Here is a 19,271-nt window from a genome sequence, read left to right on the forward strand (position 1 = left end):
CGAAGGAGACGGGATAATAAAAACCTCTTAAAAGGGTGACCTGGGAACCGAGTGACAGTACCACAAAAGGACATCGCCACAGCTTACTCAGCACAAAATAGCATTCGCCTTTTGACATTTGATTCATGACTTGTGTTTCAGTGACAAATGTGTAATAAATGACTTCACTTGTCCCAGTAAAAATAATTATGCTTCTTTTCATTAACTTCTTCCAAAATGCATATTTTCAGCAACAAAGATTGTGCGATAAAAAATAAATTCCATTTCATTTTTCACTCACTCGTGTCAATTTTCCAAATGATTAAATTGCACCCGGGAAGGTGGGTGGTAGGTGCGATTGATGGTGTAGTGATTGGTGCACTGCGCTATGAATCCGGCAACCCGAATTTGACCCCCAGATACGGCTATCATCAATGGCGAGTGATATTTGAACAGGTCCTGGGCTCCCCCTCCTCCACCTTCACCAACCCTCAATCAATGACCAGCATAGCGAAGTATGGTCCAACAATCCATCACGCTCAACACGGTATGGAAGACGGATGGATTGAGAAAGGCTGTGAATTATTAAATGCCACTCATTTGATCGAATTTTGAGCTGAGTGAATAACATTTTGTCTACACTTCCAGATTACCTTGTGTACATGTGAGACTCGAGTACATGCTATAACAATATGGTAAATATGCAAATTTCGGTTTAATATATGAGTTTGAGCACGAAATATAGCTACATATAATTTGCCTAGCTTTATAGTCATGCTGAATTTGTTGAAAAGAGGACATGGCCATGTCTGACCCAGCCAGTAATAATCATAATTATCTAAGTGATGGGACTGCTTCCACATCTTTCACAGATCTGTGAACTCCTCACACAATTACCTAATCTGGTTCAAATCCACATCATATAAAAAAAAACTACTTGAAAAAACCCCACAAATTCTTTAATGTTATACTCCTTGCCTATGGGCGCATTATGTTTAAAAGCTGATAGTCATTAAGAGAGGGCTTCAGAAAAAAGCTCGTGTAGTTTCGCTATTCCTCCTCTGTTGAAGGCTACAGCGGTTTACCATGTGATCCATAGTTTTGGTTGCATGCCACAATCGCACTAGCGAATGGACATACTGTACCGCAAGTTAAAACTTGATACACATTACTTACACTTTACAGGTGTCATTAACAACTGTAGAATGTACGTTATTCTGTAGATGCGTATGTTAGTGGCAATCGTCACAGTGGCCGATGCAAAGGTTATTTTCTCTGACGCAGTTTCTGGAATGTCAATGCGACTGAGGGCTCAACGATTTACTCATCAATGACCGAGTTCCCGCACTCTCTGACATCTGCGCGTCATATACCGACAATTTGCCATTGCTGGAATGTGTGATTAATGTTACAGCTAAGAATATATAACTCAAATAACCAGCCATGCGACAACTGATCTCACTCGTCCACACCTTTGCTGAAAATGTCATATGCCGTAATTGCCATTTCAATGATGTTGTATATGGATGAACAATGTCAACTGTTGTATCATAGTTTTTGGTTCGAGGCTATTTAATGTGGAAAGTTCAGATTCCTATGACAGGCATCAGTCTATCAATAGCCAGTGTAGCTTGTCATACAAGCACTGTTATGAAAAAACAATACGATTGACCCTTTCTAGCAAAACATGCAAATAAATATGCTCCGATGTTTTGCCACAAGTACGTCTGGTTTATGCAAACGTGATGCCTGGGAAAAGTGATCTATTTGGTGTTTGAACATCTTAACACCTCCTGTTTTGCAGTCGAAACGTCGTGAGAATTTTTATTGTTTTATATTTATATTATTTTATTATTTCCCTTCTCCGTGACTTTACCAAAAGAACCAAGAATATAAGCCATGTTGTTCATGTGCACGCTTGGGGAGAGAAATTACTCAAACTGGGCGCTTGAATCTCATATAAGAATATATTTTTAATAAATCAGAATCTTTATTTACCCTGGAGAAATCCGATAAGCTATGAAGCTCTTTTCACAGACGTCCCGACTCAAAACCATCGGGATACTGGAATCACAAACAAATGAACATCGTTTTTTTCCAAAATCGGTTTAAAATGTATTTTCTCAAGTGTTTTTTTCCTTTCCAATTCATTGTTCTATCCATCATAGAGGTATTTGGCTTATTATGAATTATTAATACTGGTCCAAATATAAATGTGTCGTTAAACCCGCCACCACCCGACACAGCCAATAAGTAAGGTTTGTCACGTAAACATAACGTGGCCAATTCGTGACTAACGATACATTTGATAATTTACGTGATCTAACCCAAAAACTTATATTATAGATATTGGTAACGAAAGCCCATCTGCGTGTTAACCTCATATTCTATCATTGGGGAAACAAACACAATTGCATACCTGTCAACCCCTTATCAGTGCTCTGTCTTATTACAGACCAATTCAGACCTTATTGGTCAAAGTCCCATCACAAGGGAGAAACACAAGCAAATAGACGACACATTAATGTCTGCCCGTATTAAAACGTCTGGACTACATGCGGACCTGTAAAATCCAATTCCCCTGCCCAAGAACTACGGGGTAAACCGAAATGGGTTGACGGCTATGACAATGATTTGTGCTTTTATTCATCAACGTCAGTGACGACCAACGTTGAGTTGCGTCGAACTTATACGCTTAGTTAAAGTATAAATATTACAAAAAAACCCCGCAATTAATCGCATTCTATATCCAGTATAAAACAACACGAAACTTCATTATGAACAAAAACAACAAAACAACAACGTGACGTCATCGCGCGAGTTCCAGCAAACGCGATGACGTCACTTCACCAATAAACACAGCGCGTGAGAGAAAAAAAACACACCCCTCGACAAGGGGGGGGGGGGGAGATGACGTCATCTTCATATATTGTTTTAATAGTGACGTCATGTCACTTGGGGTGGTGGTGGTGGTGGCGTTATCGGGCGCATCTCCACATCATCCTCCTGCCGCCGGCTGCCGCTCAGGCCTTGTAAGTAACTAACCGCACCGCCAAGGTCAAAACGCACGCCCCCCGTGCGATCTTTCGCCTCTCTTGCCTTCTTTTTTTTAAATCGCTTCAACTCGTCGTACAATCGCCGAACAGATGCACGCGTTGATTAGAATAAAAAAGAAACTAAATTAAATTCCCCGTCTCGCTTCCGCTTTGGTTGCGGCCCCCCTCCCGTCGTTGGCTGCTTCCGCCCGCCCACCCATTGTGCGGGGTGGGCGGCGGCGGGTTTTAGGAAAATCGGCAGGCTGCGGCCGCGGCCTTGCTTGAATTGTTGTATGTGGTTATTTTAAGGGACAATTAAGTCGCTGGCGCGTCGAGATGCGTCGTAAGTGTGTGGCGATAACAACAATAACGACGACAACGGTACCGCCGTATCTCGCCGAGGCCGTGTGAAGTTACTCGCCGTGTGTGTGACGGTGTCAATGTCTTGTGACTTCCAACTCCTTAAAACATTTGCCGGACCCTTAACGAGGGACATTGTTAATATTTATAGTCGTGTTGATATTTAATTACGTCATTTTTATATTGCTTACATTACACATCCATTGGGGTATACAAACAAATATATTACGTTTTAGATAATTAAATGGGGTCACAAGACATCTGGACCACACTGCAACAAAGTCGTGGACATGGTGGGGCAGCCCTTATTGTGACGTCATCCAGTGTCATTGTGGGATCGTGGTGATGGTGATCACAGCTGATTGTCAGAACCGAATTCCACAAGTCCATTTGATCAAGGTCAAGATGACACATTCTTGTACCACGCTTACCACCACCCCTCACTCGCCTATCGGAACCGGCGGTGGTAAGTCTAGAGCTGACACTACTGCCCCGTACTCGGGGCAAGATAAGTGGGCTTTGGGTACTGTTCGTCCTTAACCCCAACCCGAAACCATGACCCCAACCTCTTAAAACCCTAACGCCTAAACCTGAATCCTTAAATCCCAAGACATGAACCTCAAATCTTCAATAATATCCGTAAACGTACATCCTCAAACCAAGCCTCAACTCAAACTCTAACCCCCAATTAAGCTGCTTAACTGTACAGGAACTTCAGTAAATGCAATGTTTTATATATTTGTATTCATCTGTGACACATTTCTGCCATAGATATGCCATCCAAGGCGCCATCATCAACTCAAACACCGGGAAGTGATTGAATGAAAATGTGGTCTATGATTGTATTAAAATAAACATCGCCAGGGATCGTAGTCGCAGTTCCACATTTCGTTTGCAGTGTTAAAACTGCTCTTTAACCAACCACGAATGAACGTGCTTTTGCCTACCCTGGTACTAATTTTATCGACCCTGCAGGCAAATTGCCATATGGTGAACCTCGGAGCCAAAAGTCAATGTTAAGTTTCCCATAATCTCAAAAATAGCCTTGGGCTTTGCATACCCTCCATCGGCACTCCTGATTCAGTGGTGGAAGTATGTCAGGTCGTGAAGTATAGCGTAACAACCACCACGACCCGCGCACATCATGGGGGAGAGCATCTATCGGTGACAGTGATTGACACAATGTCGTAATATTATTATTGTTATGACACGTACAGTTCGTGCCTAACGCATCTGTTATTGACCTCCCAATACAGTGGTGCAGCCTCACCATATGGTGGTTATTGTTCCATCCCTCGATGATGGTGGTGATGATGCTTTCTATTACTGTGCTGATAGTGATGATTGATTGGGTATTCCACCCTTGGTGAGTTCTGTGCATTGCCTGTCACTGTTGGGACCCTGCTGTGTTGACAGCTGAGTTGTATCGTAATTGATATGGGAATTCTACACCAACAGACACACCATTCATTCCCACCGTTAACATATCGAGGGGGATGATGTTTTCCTGGTGAAGAGGAATATTTATTTCATGTAATGGCAAGTTTTTGTTTAAAAGCAACTCCCTGTAACAAAATGCGTGTGTTTACTGAAATGAATATCCTACATAGACATGTTACAGCACTTTGTGAAATACGTTAAAATATGTAGGTAATAAAAACGTAAGAATTGTTTAAATCCCTCTATCAGTCCACTGCTGGATGATGGCCTCCCCATGCCCTGTGGTTGTGGGAGACGTTTAATTTTACTTGGCCACGCTGATCAGCGTTGGTTCGCGAAGAAAACCCTGAACAGTTTTTTTTATTAATTTTAATTTCATTTTTTTACCTACGTGACTTTACCGAAAGAACTAACAGTATGAATCCTTGCAGTCACGAAAGCTTCAAATCTAGAAATCCTGAACAGTTTGTCAACAAATTCACGAGAATGTGTGCGTTCTTATGTTCGCTGGAAGTTATCATCAAGTTTTTTTTGGACACTGGATCTCATAACGAGCGCATAATGGCATCGAACTTGCGAAATAGGAAGTAAAAATCGTGTTACTTCATAGCAGGCAACCACACCTCGGTAAATCCCCCACCGGGAAATTAGTGGGTACGGCTGCGTGCATGAAACCATCGAGTTGGGAACCGGCCCTAATCACCGGGTGGCCCAGACGTCGAAATGCACGGTAATTAATACGTATCGTCATATAGACATAGCCGGGCCATGTACACGCATGTTTTTTGTACGGTTTTTGGTGTATGGGATTGGCAGATTAAAACACGTTTGTGAGATAATTATCACGGTGCAATGTTTGCTGATATTTTTTTTTATTCCAAAGAGTACGAATTTGTTATTTGAAAGGTTCAGTTTTGAGATGGCACCACTACCTCTGTTATTCTAGACTGTATTTACCCAATACTATATTTACCACATTTTCCTTTGTGTATTGGCCTTGTAGATTTACGTGGCATTTGGTACGATTTATTATCTCATGTAGTGTTGCCAAATTCCGTAATAAGGAACAAAAGTAAACAGTGCATTTGTATGCATATAACATCCTAATTATTTTGCATTGTTTTCTAAGACAATTGTTACAAATTAAACCAGCATTGTGCAAAATTCAATGGTGAGTTATAACAAAGCATTTTATTTTCGCTGAATTACCAAACTAGGCGTTGCATTTTTTTGGGTAATTTTGCAGCAATGCATCGTACAATTCTGTACGTTTTATTTTCGAATTTCCCGTTACAGGGGTTATCGCTATGCCAGCACGTGGTTGCTGTTTTGTGGGTAGCAGCTGTAGGATGCACGGCATTTTGTTGAACCCCTTCTGTGACTGCAAAACCCTCATTAGTGTTGCCAAGGGATACAATGGATTGTTGAGGACAGAATGTACTCCATATTTTCCCCCAAGGGATTTCAGCATTTATATCACCATCTCCTACCACGGACAACACACATGTTTATTAGACTACTAAATGCTGCACTGTACCTATACGCCACTAAATATCTCTGCGTAGTAAGTAGAGGGCCATTGTCAGATTTTGTGCAGAAAATACCGTTCTGTTGAGGCTTTCTTTTTGTGTATATTTATGATACACTTGTCTAATCCCATGTTTATCCATGTATATGTTGCATTTTACAATTATTTAAATTCCACAGTCTTTATATTAAATAGTTGCTACACTATGGTATTTAAAAGTTAATCGCGCAATCGCCTAATTTTTTGAAAATTTAAATAGCTTCAATAGGTTTTCCACAAGGATATTATCTTTGCGAACTGCAATCGCTTTGTTATGGCATTTAGTTATGCACCCATGTCAATAATAGCTTCGCTATTGCAAAAACATAGCCCGCTGAAGCCTGTTTTTGTTTGCAAACGAATCTAATTCTATTTTTCGATTAAAATGTTGTGGTCGTTAACAAAGGGAAGACTAATACTAATGGGGTTTTGTCATTAGGTTTCCGTTCATGTTAAACCCCAATCCACTAATCCCCTTTTTTCGGGTAAAAAAATTTACTTTTAATGGCATGTTTGCAGTATAATCCTTAGCAACGGCTTCAAACAAGGGGTGATAGGAATGGCTTTGAATGTCAAAGGGAATTACCCTGTAAAAACAATCTTAATTTTGGCAAGCATAATACATTTGCAAGTGTGTTTATGCAAATACATTTGATGAAACATTTACGTAGGTGACTAAAAACAAGCATTGTCTTGACGTTTTATGTACATTGTAGATTTACACGTATTTACAACATCCCAGTTATGTAAGGCAATCTGTAATGGTAACGCGTGATAAAAATGAGTCATTATTTCAACACTTTTATTTCGAGGGGCTTTTTTATGTGCACATTATTACACCCTTTGCAATGGGCCCATGAGCTTGGCAATAACATAATAACAACACAAATATTGCCAAAAACATGTATTTACCAGCATGACATGAAATCGATGTTTCACGCTTAGCGTCGGGTTTTTTTTTGTGGAGAGGGATCTCCTTGTGTTTTTTTTTGGTAACTCGGGGTTGTTTTTCAGTTCTCCTTTAAGGGCTAAAAAACACAAGTGAGGTCATCCAATAGGGGGTTTGTAGGGGTGGGATGCTTGGGGTAAAGGTGTCACGTGGCCTTTGCCGCATTCTTTTTCTCTCTCGACGAGGCCTGCTCAAGTAGGGAATGTGCAAGTTCAGTGGCTTCGTGAATTGTCGATGTTCTCTCTGTCGTAGTGGATGGACTTGGAAGGTTTGGTTTTTTTTTGCTTGATTCGGTTTTAATCTATCATTTAATTACGTTGCCAAAAACAACAAGGCGTTATGGTGTATTTTTTTTCCTCTCTCGCCAAATCCTGGTGCTCGAATAAAAAATGCGTAAAAATGTTTTAAATGTGGGTTTATGTAATGGCACGTATGGGGTTTTTGGTGTTTTTGTGAGAACAAACTAAGCGTGCCGAAATCAACAACAAGTCGTGTAAAACGGTGCAGAGGGGGGCGGGGGTGTCTTGGTACCACCCCCCTCACCCCCCACATCTGTGCCACATTCCTATTGGCTGCTCCCGCTGTTGCCAGGGCTCTCGTTCGAACGCGGTGCCGCCCACTTCGAACGCCGCCCAATAGGAAGGCGAGGAGGGAGTGGCGCGAGGCCGTGTTGGGCGTTTCCATTGGTCGACGGGCGGGGGCGGGGCGTCGTCTGTGACGTCACGCGGATGATTGACAGGGGGCGAAGGCAGAGCTCCGCTTTATTTGACTGCGCTGTTGCCCAGCGCTTACATAACGCCACTGAAGCGAGCGGGCGAGGAGAGAAGATTTCCTCCTCCCGCCGTACGTTGTTGTTGTTGTTCGGGGGTTCTCACTAGGCCGTCCGTCCCCATCTCATGCCATTGCTTTGCTGTTGTGTTTTGTTAGAGGTACACGTTTTGTGTGCGAGCACGATGTGGATCGCTGTGGTGCGCACGTAGACAGCGTTTGATGAACGTTCTAGACGATGGAGGGGACGTGCCTTGAATTTTTTGTGATCGCTGCAAGGTTTTTTTGTTGTTGTTGCTGTCGTGTCGTGTCTGGATTTCCTGTTACGAGGCGTACGTAACGCAGTAATTGTGTTACGCGAATCGATTATGAGCACACTTTAACCATTAAGGAATCGCGTGGTATAAAAACATGTTTCCGACGTAAATTTGCCTTCGTGCTGGACATTTGGTTTCTATCACCGATATAATGTTACATTTTGATTTAAAGCTTTCGTGACTGCAGGGATTTATATTCTTGGTTTTTTCGGTAAAGTCACGTAGAAGGGAAATAATAATATAATAAAAATATTAAACAAAAATTCTCACGACGTTTCGACTGCAACACAATTTCACACCTGATGACGTTTGCTTGTGTTGCAGTCGAAACGTGAGAATTTTAATTGTTTTATATTATTTTAGTATTTCCCTTCTACGTGACTTTACCGAAAGAACCAAGAATACGATATAATCTCATTTTTTTACTCGCACAATCATCAATTATTTTTTTGTAAACAATGCCACGCGCCCAATTTAACAATTAACATCACGCTGTTTGTTTCTGGTCAGGCCTCTCCAAACCCCAAGTGACCGACAGAGCCGAAGCCCTTCTCAGGATAACGACCCGCGCTTTTCGGGAGGCCAGAATGAGCCCGATCCTATCCGAAATGGACAATTACAACATCAACAAGGGGGGGGTCCTGCTGGAGCCGTTCGTGCACCAAGTGGGGGGCCACACGTGCGTCCTCCGCTTCAACGACGCCACCATCTGCAAGCCGCTCATCAAACGCGAGCATCAGGTCTACGAGAGCCTGCCGCTCGACATCGCGGGCTTCGTGCCACAGTACAAAGGTGAGGTTGTCGATTTCCCATCCTGACTATTAACGCAGTTTTCGTCGTCCGCAACAACTTGCTTGTCATACCCTCCTCTCCCTATCCTCGCCGCCGCTCCGTACGGATTTCTTGATGTCGTCTTAGTCGTGGCGATGATGATGCTGATGCTGTTGTTTTGACGTCATGGGTTTTCCCAGTGACCTCGTACCTGCTGGTCATGTGCGCTAAGAAAATACCAAGACCACCTTTGCCGAACCGGTTTTGCTTAAGTTATACTGGCGAGAGGCGTTCCTTGGTTGAGTATTTTTTGTTTGTTTTAAATGTCTCTTAACATTCGTCACTCGAGCACCGGGCCCCTTCCCGAAAGCCCTCTGTGTGTCTCTCTACTCACCCACCACACTCGCCCTGCTCGCAAGATCCCCGTAATATGCTTGAGTCTCCCGCGCGCGATGTGTCTTTCCCAGGCTTAGGTGACCCCCCCCCCCCAACGCTTTGTAAGGCTTATAGGTGGCCGGCCCCCCCCACCCCGAGTGGCTTTTCTCGCTCGTTAGACGACACAACAGCGCCTGGGGGTGGTGGTGACATGGCATGGCCACGCGTCTGCTCACGCTCGCGTCGCCCGCGGCAGCACGGTGCCCTGCCACTTTAGCTGGAGTCTTGCCATGGCTGATGCTGATGCTGCTGCTGCTCCAGTAATATTCCGTCGCGATCGCAAGCGACCATCGGGGTGGTACAGATAGAGCGCCGAATCGATGGTACGAGAACGAAGGACTTTCGCGTTGATTTTGATTTTCGTTTGCGGTCGACGCTGATTATTTTTGCGATTTTTTTTTTTTAATTCCCCCCCCCCGCCCCAAAAATACTTGTGATGTTATATGGATTGTAAATATGATGGTGACGATGTTTGCTTGGAATATTTCTCGGTGGTTTTGTGAATAAATGCCGTGAAAAAACTCTTTTTGTGTTTGGACCAAAGAAAATATCTCAAAGTGACTGGGATATGAGGCTGATTGCTATCTTAATGTCCAGTTACTTGATTGTTTGCACATGCACATGCCACTGGCAGTTTTATTTGTTTTGTGTTCACGTTTGTAATTGACAAATTGCTGTAAAAATGCACTTTATCTGGGTTTGAACTCTACAGTATTTTACGACTTGTTGCTATGTTGTAACATACTGTAACTTGCGATTTGTTTTTTGCAAACGATGCCTGTGTATGCTCTGCTGTGCAATTTTCTCATTTGCATCAACGGATTCTTTTGGTTGTGGCTAGCACTTTGCACTTGAAAACGGAATTTTTTTTTTTTCAAATGTGGTCAATAAAGCAATATGTTGATCAAACGTCTTTGTCGTTCTTTGAATGGCACATCAGTTCGTTAGACTAACGGAACACATTACATGAAAATATTGCCTATATTTTTTTGCAATGTGCAGATTTGCTGCCTGTGTTCCCATGTGTCACTCTTCAAATTAGGTTATAGCTTCATCGGGATGTGAGGGCGGATCAAAAAAACCCGCCCTTTACATTTGTTCTCCAAGATGTGACGTTAAACGGTAAGAAAACAAATTTTTGTTTTGTTTGCCGAGATCTCATTCGAGCTTCCGGCATTTTTCTCGCTCCACGGCAATGTGTCGCTAAATTTGTGCCCTCTTCAATTCCCCCCGCCCCCCCCCATAACCCGGGCGCTCGTGAACAGGCATCGTCTCGGTCAGTTTCGAGGAGGACGAGGAAGGAAAGACGAGCCTCATCGCCTACCCGCAGACTGAGGGAGAGGAGGCCGCGGGCGGTCGCTACGAGCGCAAGTACTCGCTCGAGTGCGGGCAGCCCAAGCGCAAGCAGCCGCGCTGGGACAACAACAATTGCAATGGTGGCGGCGCCGTGCCCTCGCCGTCTGGCAACTCCGAACAGCAGCCGCACACCGACGCCGGCAAGCAGAAGTCCTCCTCGGTGGAGAAAAGGAGGTACGTGTGGCGACGAAATCCTATTGATCTTCGCTCAAGTTGTGGTAGCCGCTGGTGCACGCGTTAGTGGTGGGGGCAACCTGAACAAGAACTTTGGGACTAATGTGTTACACTGCAGTTTAATTATTGTAGTCACAAGGAATGTTTTGTGTAATTGCCAAGGTAATTACATGAAAGAGGATTTTCTGGAATTATTTTAATATCCGTTTAGTTAATTTTTAATTAAATCTGGCCGTAATCCTACGTTTGCATCTGCAAGCGGTGATTTTTTTTTTTTTTACAAATTCATGGGTACAGCTCCCTTTCTCTCAGGGTTTCAAACATCGTGTTCCAAGCCAGCCATTGAACAGACACGGTGTGTTTTGCGTGGGTTAGTTGAAACTTAAGGATAGAGTATTGTTTGATATGGGCGTTGTGTGGTTTGGGCTAATGTGTAGTTTTATTGCAATACCCATGAAATTTAAATTGCCACACCAGCAATTGCAAAAGTAGCCGTTTACCATGATTTTAATTTTAGAGAATACCTTGGTTCCAGATACACTTTCAAAAAAGGTGTAGCAGTGGTACGGTGGGCCAACTCACTGCAACGGAAACGTATGATCCGAATAAAATTTCAGGCCTTAGCTGACACCAATGGCAAATGGTATTTGAACTGATCATTGGGCTCCGTTTTACTAACCCACACTGGCTAGCCTGGTGAAGAATGGTCAAACAACCCCTTACGATTGACATGCGAGTGGGGGGCTTGATCCAACAGGCGATTGACAAAAGGGCTGTAAATAATGTTTTTAAACTTGCAAACCAAAATTTCATGCAGAATGTGGCCTATTAAAAAATTTACCTGTTTTTTGATGTTGCTGTGGGCACGCAGGCAGGAGAAGTCTTGTGAGGTTGGTGTGAAGTCGGAGGTGGCGTACTACAAGCGGGACTCCAGCTCGGAGAACCTGCCAGCGGAGACGCGCGGGAACCCCTGGAGCATGGAGTGCCACCAGCAGCAGCTGCAGCGCATGAAGGACAATTCAAAGCACAAGAACCAATACAGTATCCTTCATAACACTAAACTATGTTGTTATTTTACCAGCTAAGGCCCCCACTGAGCTATTATTTGGCGCTTTTTTTCAAAAGCGGCCTTGCAGCCAAATACTCTAAACGCATGTTGAGTCTAAATGTGGAGGTCACGTGACTTCTCGCACGGGGAGAACATGCAAAGTCTAAATATACAGGCGTCGGGATCAAACCCACGACCTATATACCAGGCAAGATAGTTAACATCTCACAACCGTGGCTCCCCATAGGTCCCCAGTACCCTGCTGCTTCTCAAAGTCCAGCTCGGTGGTGCGGTGGATGAGCTCATGTGTAAAGGCATTCAACCCTGGTTGATTTTCATTAAAACAATAGTTTTTTTTAAATTAAGCATTTGACCTTAACCAGCACTCGAAGGATTCCTTCTGCTGGAGAACCTGGTGTCTGCGTACAAGTGGCCGTGCATCCTGGACCTCAAGATGGGCACGCGGCAGCACGGTGATGACGCATCCGAGGAGAAGCAGGCGCGGCAGACGCACAAGTGTCAGCAGAGCACATCGGCCGTCCTGGGCGTGCGCGTGTGTGGCATGCAGGTCCGTTGCAAACCGCTCGCACTCTCAGAATCGTTCACAGTCCTGTTCAGCTTTCTATCAATAAATATTGCTGGATGAAAAGCTCCCAGTGCCCTGTTGGTTGTGGAGGTTTGTTTGAACATATTTCACCATGGTGATCGTTGCAGGTTGGTGAAAGGGCACGGTAGGGGTAACACAGCCTGGGTCAGATATCGCTTGCAGCGGATGCGAGCTGTGACTGGGTTCCTAGCGGCACAGTATGCTAACCACTACACATCTGTTTCCCCTTGAAATTGTACTTGCCTCTAAAAGCATTCTCTGAAAAAGTTGTATTTGTTCAATTGGACTTGGGTCATAAATGTGTCAGGTTGGCTAGCCACTCAAAATGGCACGTAGGCACGTAAAATCTTGCAAGGGACGATTTTACAAGGGTGGGGTGATGACGTCTCCGTAGGTTCTCACGAGCCTCATTCTCAAAACTGCGGTTTTGTGAGCCAGTCATGTGATCTTTCACGGATTAACTGAACTTTGGTTACGGGTGCGTTTGTGGTTTATTGGTGTGGGCGTAAAGCGTAGCTGAGAGGTCTTTTATTGGTGAACGTTTACTGGAACGAACCCGTGCAAAGGTCATTGTTTGAATACAGTCTGTACCCGTGATAACAGTAGCAATCGCTGTTCTTTTCTGATATATTGTCAGATTTATTACTTCACAATGGTAGTTCTGTAGTTTTCACCATAATCGTAGATAAGCACGTACGGTTGTTTTGGCTGGATCTGACACATCCGTGGATAAATGCGTTTCCTTTGCACAACAGGTGTACAGGGTAGACGCTGCTCAACACATGTTCATGAACAAGTACATCGGGCGCAAGCTGTCGGTGAACGGCTTCAAGGAGACGCTGACCCAGTTCTTCCACAACGGACAGCGCCTGAGGAAGGACCTTTTGGAGCCCGTCCTGCGCAAGCTCTCGGAGCTCAGGGTGGCGCTGGAGCGCCAGGACTCGTACCGCTTCTACTCCAGCTCCCTGCTCATCATCTACGAGGGCCAGGAGTGCTGGACGTCGAACTCTGAGGCCAACGATAGCGCAGGGGAGGAACCCGGTTGCGACGGCGCCGGCGTGAACGAGGCGGTGAAGGTGGACGTGCGCATGATCGACTTCGCGCACACGACGTGCCAGCAGTTCACGGACGACTCCGTGGCCTACGAGGGGCCGGACTCCGATTACATCTTCGGGCTGCGCAACCTCATCCACATCCTCAAACAAATCAAGCACGAGCACGAGAACGTGGGCCCCAGCAGCTCTGTGCACGAGGAGGAGAGTGGCGATTGAAGAAGGCGCTCTTTCGCCACCGTGCGTGGTTTTTGAAGCGTGAATTGTCGTTGATCCTGACGCACAGGAGAGGAAGAAAAAAAAGCGTTGGCGCAGACGGCGCCGTTGACTCTGGTGTTGAGTCGCTCCACCAGCAAAGTAGCGGGGAGTTGTTCTTTAAAACCTTGTTGGATGTCGGACCCTTTGCTTTCCGGATAGACTCGTACAATTTTCAGAGCTGTCACCAGCGGTATATTTATTTGGACAACGTAAAGGAGTTAAAGCAAAAAAACAACAACTTTGGGATCGCGTGCGAAGAAGATGTGCAGATGACGTTTGAGAACACTTAGTAAATGGCTCTTATAAACTGTTGACATTGTTGGTTCTTAATTTCAGAATTGTTTCAGAAAGGCATGGACTCGGATGAATGCATTTTATACGTGTTATCAGAAGAAACACTTGACATGAAGGTTGACTGCGGGCTGCAAGATGCATACTGTTCCTGCTGGTTCATTTCTGATGAACAAGTTGATGAAACGGTCACGAATTGGATTATTTTTTCGCATTTCACAATGAAAACTTGAGCTTTAAAGGGTTACATTTTTATCCTGAGAGGTTGAACTCTGCGAGATTACAATGGCATTCTGAGAATGTATATTGCAGTTTATTCTTCCTATATATATCTCTCAGCCTGAGAGGCATGTTCGTCTTATATAGAGTGTTACTTAAATTAAGGAGACTTTTCCGGTCTTGGAAGTGAGGACACTAAAAAGAGGGACCAAAAGTTAAATGTTATTCAAACGAAGCGATGTTGTGTTTACAATGATGTTTTCGATGGAGCGGGCAGTCTCCAGCATTTTTTTTTGTCGTTGCATCGCAAATGTTTGCACTTCCCTGTTTTCTCGCACACCCGTTGTAAACGTGGAATATAAGCCGATATATATTCCATTTGCATATTTATTTATATCGTGTAAAAGGGTGATGTTTATTGAGGAATGGGGGGGGGGGGGGCTAAGACACAGGTGTCTGACCTTCCGTGAAAATTTGGAGTGATCGTGATCGTATATATTGAAGTTCTCTATATAATAAAGAAAACCGCAGTACGTTTTGTTGCGCGTGTCTTTTCAGCAACCCGTCGCATGTGGTAATCCGTTTTCTGTGGTTTTATTAGAATTGGTTTGAAAAAATGTGCGGAAAATTCGTCATTGAACGAAATGAGATTAAGGCAATATAAAAATTATTCATCTCCATGGAGCAGAGCCGTGGCCGATAAAAAGCTAGGTCACAAAGGCAAACTTGATTTTTTTTTGGTATTTTCAAGTCGATACAAATGCAATTTTGCTTGTGGGCATTTATGCATCTGTTGTACTACTGTATATTGTACAAAGGGCCTCAATGATATGAAATTGCCTTTTACGTAACCAGGCGAGGCCCATTAATAATCCTTGCAACCAAGACCTTGAACACGACATCAGGACAGTAATGATCTTTTACAATTCCTCATTTGTTTTCCACAAAGATGCAGCAACGTGCCATTTCCCCTTCACAGTAGATGGATGTTCAAGAACCATGAAGTGCCAAGGTTACTTTGATATGGGGGCATGCCCTCGTCGCCTTTGACATCTATATAGTGCAAGGGCTTCTGGGAGGATGGCCACACTTGTCGCAGGGTTTTCTGGGAAGTGTCATTGAGTCATGGCTGTGTGTCGCACAGGTTTATGGGAAGCCTGCAATGGTGTTGGGGCTCAGGAGAATGTTGTACCATTCCTACCTGGATTGGGGAGACACCCATTGTCAAGTGGTTGATTTCTTGTTCGGGACAATTAAAAAACGTAGCTCCTGGCCAGCTATTGTTTTCAATGTTTACCAAGGGAAGATCGTATTAAGGATGTTGCTGCTCGTAGCAACATCACAACCTGGAGAAAATAAAAGGAGAGAAGAAAGGGCCAATACATTTCTCCTGGTGAAAGCCGTCGCGTGCAAACTGCTTCGTGGTGGTGGTGGTGTTCAGAATCTCTCCGTGGCTCGGTCACGTGGGCAGAACTAAGACCAGCTGTGGAAATGAGTATCATCGACCCCGAGATGAATTTTCTATCTTCCGAGATATATATGCCAATATATATGATATAGTGTATACAGCACGTCTTATATATATTGAACGAGTAACACATGCTTGACTTGTTGAAATAATAACCAAAAGACCACGACATCAATTACTGATCATGCACACCACCATCATGCATGCAGTATGATTTGTGTTCATAATATCTCAACGCATTAAAAATGATGGTGTATCATAGAAGCTTGAAAGAGACGGGTATGTTTAGGTTATTTTTAAAGGAAGAGACCGGATCCATTCCGATTAGTATTACCCATTGCACTCCTGACCACTTCTAACATCATCATGAGCCATGATTAATCCACTGCTCGATGAAGACCTCGAGCTGTTGGCATCTCTCACGACCTGTGCTGCAACAATCTCCTAGCACCTGCACAGGAGTTGATTTCATCGCTTCATCTGGTGTCGGAAGTCTTCCGTTCCATTGCTGCCCGTTCTCACATTGCGTGAAAGTTAAATGTTCCAGCGATGATTTTAACCACTCCTATTATAGGCGTAAATAGAGAAGTGAATGATGTTTAAAAAAAAAGGTATTTCGAATGTTAAGTTTTTAATTGATCGAATCTTACTGAGTCATACACGAGTCCAAAGGCTGCATGAGGTCGCGGGTAAACATCCAGTCACTCGGTAACGCATGCTGAGAACTATTTTCCAGAGGTGGCTGTGGGGAACTAAATTCATTTCAGAGAGGGCCTATCCGTCTGCCTGGTCCTTACCGGGTGCCTACAACAATTTGCAACATCGAATGAATGTCGGGCGCAGCGTGGCGGCCCTGGTAAACACATTCCTAGGGTATCACTGGCACAAAACATGTGCCGTGTCTTCGCTGCCACGCGCAGAGTGACCGATGACACTGGATCTGGGAATTGAGACGCAGATGCAGTTCTGACAGTGCTATTAACCACTTTAAATGTAACCTGCTTTAAGGCCCTTTCTGTGGGATGCCTCGATTGGTGGCTCATAACGGTCAGGTTTCACCAACTCGGGTCTGACGAGGCATGTGAATAACTCACACCAAAGCGATTGGATGGGTTGTTATGATTTTTATGCATATCTTCAACATCTCGCTTGCATTTACGACTACAATGAGCCAAGAATGTCTATGTGTCCCGCGCGTGACGTCACCCCACGTCGACCAGCCCCCCTCATTAATAATCATGAAGAGGTGACGTCTTCCAAATGGACACCCCCCCCCCCATGCACAATAATTAGCGGGTGACGTTACTCCACATGGGGGGGGCGAGGCGCCTCCTCCCCCCTTCCTCGGCGTCAACTCACAGCCCTCACTACAAAGGCAGAACCCTCACGTCACGCGGTCTCCGTAACGCTGTTGAAACATCAAAGTAAAAAGGACGTCACGATGAACAAGGGATTATAACCTTTAAATGAAATAAGTCTGTGTCACCGCGGCCTTACAAATTGCACACGCATTGATGCAATGACTATCACGTCGTGGTCTGCTTTTTGCTTGCAAGTTTCAGATTTACTGCAATACAACCACTGTTTCTCTACAAATCTGGCTGTCGCCTGATGAAGCTAGTTGTAATTACTGGTGAAACGTCGTACTCAGATTGTAAATGTTGTGGCTTGGCTCTCCAACACACACCGGTGTTGCTGTACTAGTGACGAATTGTCCATGTTTTGTTTACGTGACAACCCTTACTAGTTGGCTGTGACGGGTGGTGGCGGGTTTTGACGACACATTTATATATTTACGCGATCTAACCCAAAACATCTCTATTATGGATGAAAGCCTACGTGTTAAACATCGTCAATGCAATTATAAACTTAATAATAAATAATTGAATGGCCACAAAATATCTGCAAAACGTCACAGCAGTAAAGGCGGTGCCCACCATTGAGTGTGTATACTGCGGGTGTTGTTCCACTCCGGAAAATGTTGACGGTTCTTTACGGGAGCGACCCAGATGTGGAACCGTGCCTTGAATTTTCCAGATCGCATCGACTGACGCCGCGCGTGGACAAGGCGCGTCGTAATTCTAGAAGCCTGTTCTAAATCAATCGATCTATTTTTACCTCTGGAAAGGTGACCGTGATGATGTTCCTACAATCTGTTCGACTTTTTGCACCGAAATATCACACAGAGGTGGGGGAGGTGGGGGGTTTGGCGTAATGCTCGTGAGAACATCCGTTAACCCTACTTAGCTCGACGGTCTATGGGTCCACAAAATCGTCACGGTTTGTGGCAAGGCCATAATTATAATATATATTCAAAATGTCCCCCCCCCCCCCCCATATATTGCTATATATAAAAAAAATTGCTATGCTATGTAGATTAAAACAACAATTTGTTAAACCTTGGCCACAATATCTGGACTTGTCTTCATATAAATGAATGCATAAATTTATGTTTATATGATTGTGGTTATGGTTGTACTTTATTAATCCCTAATCTCTGCCATTACATACAATGAAACAAGAAATGGTGAAAAGAAAAAACAGAGCAATGTAATACAATACACTATTAGACATTGTAAAAAAAAAAAAGTCCATCCCATGTGTTAATTTTTTAAAAATATATTTTAGGCAGGAAATTAGTTTTCAAATTTAGATATTTTTCTGGGTTGGGACCCCCAGACACCCTGGAAGATTTGGTCCCCCCCAATGTTGACTCCATGGCTAGGGCCTTGGTTTGTGGGCCCCTCAAGCAAGTAAAACCCCGAAGAGACGCAGTCTTATTTGTATACATAGAGAGAGCTGCTTGAAAAATGGAACAATCACTCAGGCACACACCGAGATGCACGGCCGGTCTCAACTTATCAAAATCTTTAAACGCTTCCGCAAGAATTCACAACTGTTACAGCCAGGGAACATTTCATATATATATATATGAACCATTGTGGATTCAACCACATTTAATATGTATATTTTTTTTGGGGGGGGGGGGGGGTGGTTAGGCCCTACGTAATGATTCGGCCAGATATTGTATTGTGAAGATCCTGCCCCCAGCCACGGATCCAACGCAGCCAAACAAATGAAACTGTTGCGCGTAACTTGCAGCGTAAGAGGCGTTTTAACAAGCCAAACTTTGCTCCTTTCAGCTCGCTCGGCGGCAAAGTTGAAGAACAAATTGTC

General features: G+C 44.1%; 1 protein-coding gene across 4 annotated transcripts; it reads left to right on the forward strand.

Annotated features, from left to right (window-relative positions):
* Positions 1 to 2,929: 2,929 nt before the first annotated feature.
* Positions 2,930 to 15,159, forward strand: IP6K2 (inositol hexakisphosphate kinase 2). 4 transcript variants are annotated; one of them, XM_061567299.1, is made up of 6 exons: positions 2,930 to 3,011; positions 8,926 to 9,207; positions 10,887 to 11,151; positions 12,023 to 12,192; positions 12,592 to 12,767; positions 13,562 to 15,159. In XM_061567299.1, the coding sequence occupies exons 2-6, from the start codon at positions 9,003 to 9,005 to the stop codon at positions 14,075 to 14,077; spliced, it is 1,332 nt and encodes a 443-aa protein (XP_061423283.1). In that variant the 5' UTR covers positions 2,930 to 3,011; positions 8,926 to 9,002; the 3' UTR covers positions 14,078 to 15,159. The 4 variants fall into 4 exon arrangements, with proteins under 4 accessions (XP_061423283.1, XP_061423281.1, XP_061423282.1 ...); XM_061567297.1 differs by lacking the exon at positions 2,930 to 3,011 and adding an exon at positions 7,571 to 7,598; XM_061567298.1 differs by lacking the exon at positions 2,930 to 3,011 and adding an exon at positions 8,080 to 8,173.
* The last annotated feature ends 4,112 nt before the right edge of the window (positions 15,160 to 19,271 follow it).

This window comes from Lethenteron reissneri, chromosome 38 (genome assembly GCF_015708825.2).
Source record: "Lethenteron reissneri isolate LAM-NWPU_2019-01 chromosome 38, ASM1570882v1, whole genome shotgun sequence".
Taxonomy (NCBI): Eukaryota; Metazoa; Chordata; class Hyperoartia; order Petromyzontiformes; family Petromyzontidae; genus Lethenteron; species Lethenteron reissneri.

Excerpts from the sequence above, each read along its gene's own strand:
- IP6K2 (XM_061567296.1), top strand. The coding sequence starts at position 8,337 with ATGGAGGGGACGTGCCTTGAATTTTTTGTGATCGCTGCAAGGTTTTTT. Across the intron at positions 8,431-8,925 it reads TGGATTTCCTGTTACGAGGC|GCCTCTCCAAACCCCAAGTG; the intron begins GTACGTAACGCA and ends GTTTCTGGTCAG. Across the intron at positions 12,768-13,561 it reads TGCGCGTGTGTGGCATGCAG|GTGTACAGGGTAGACGCTGC; the intron begins GTCCGTTGCAAA and ends TTTGCACAACAG.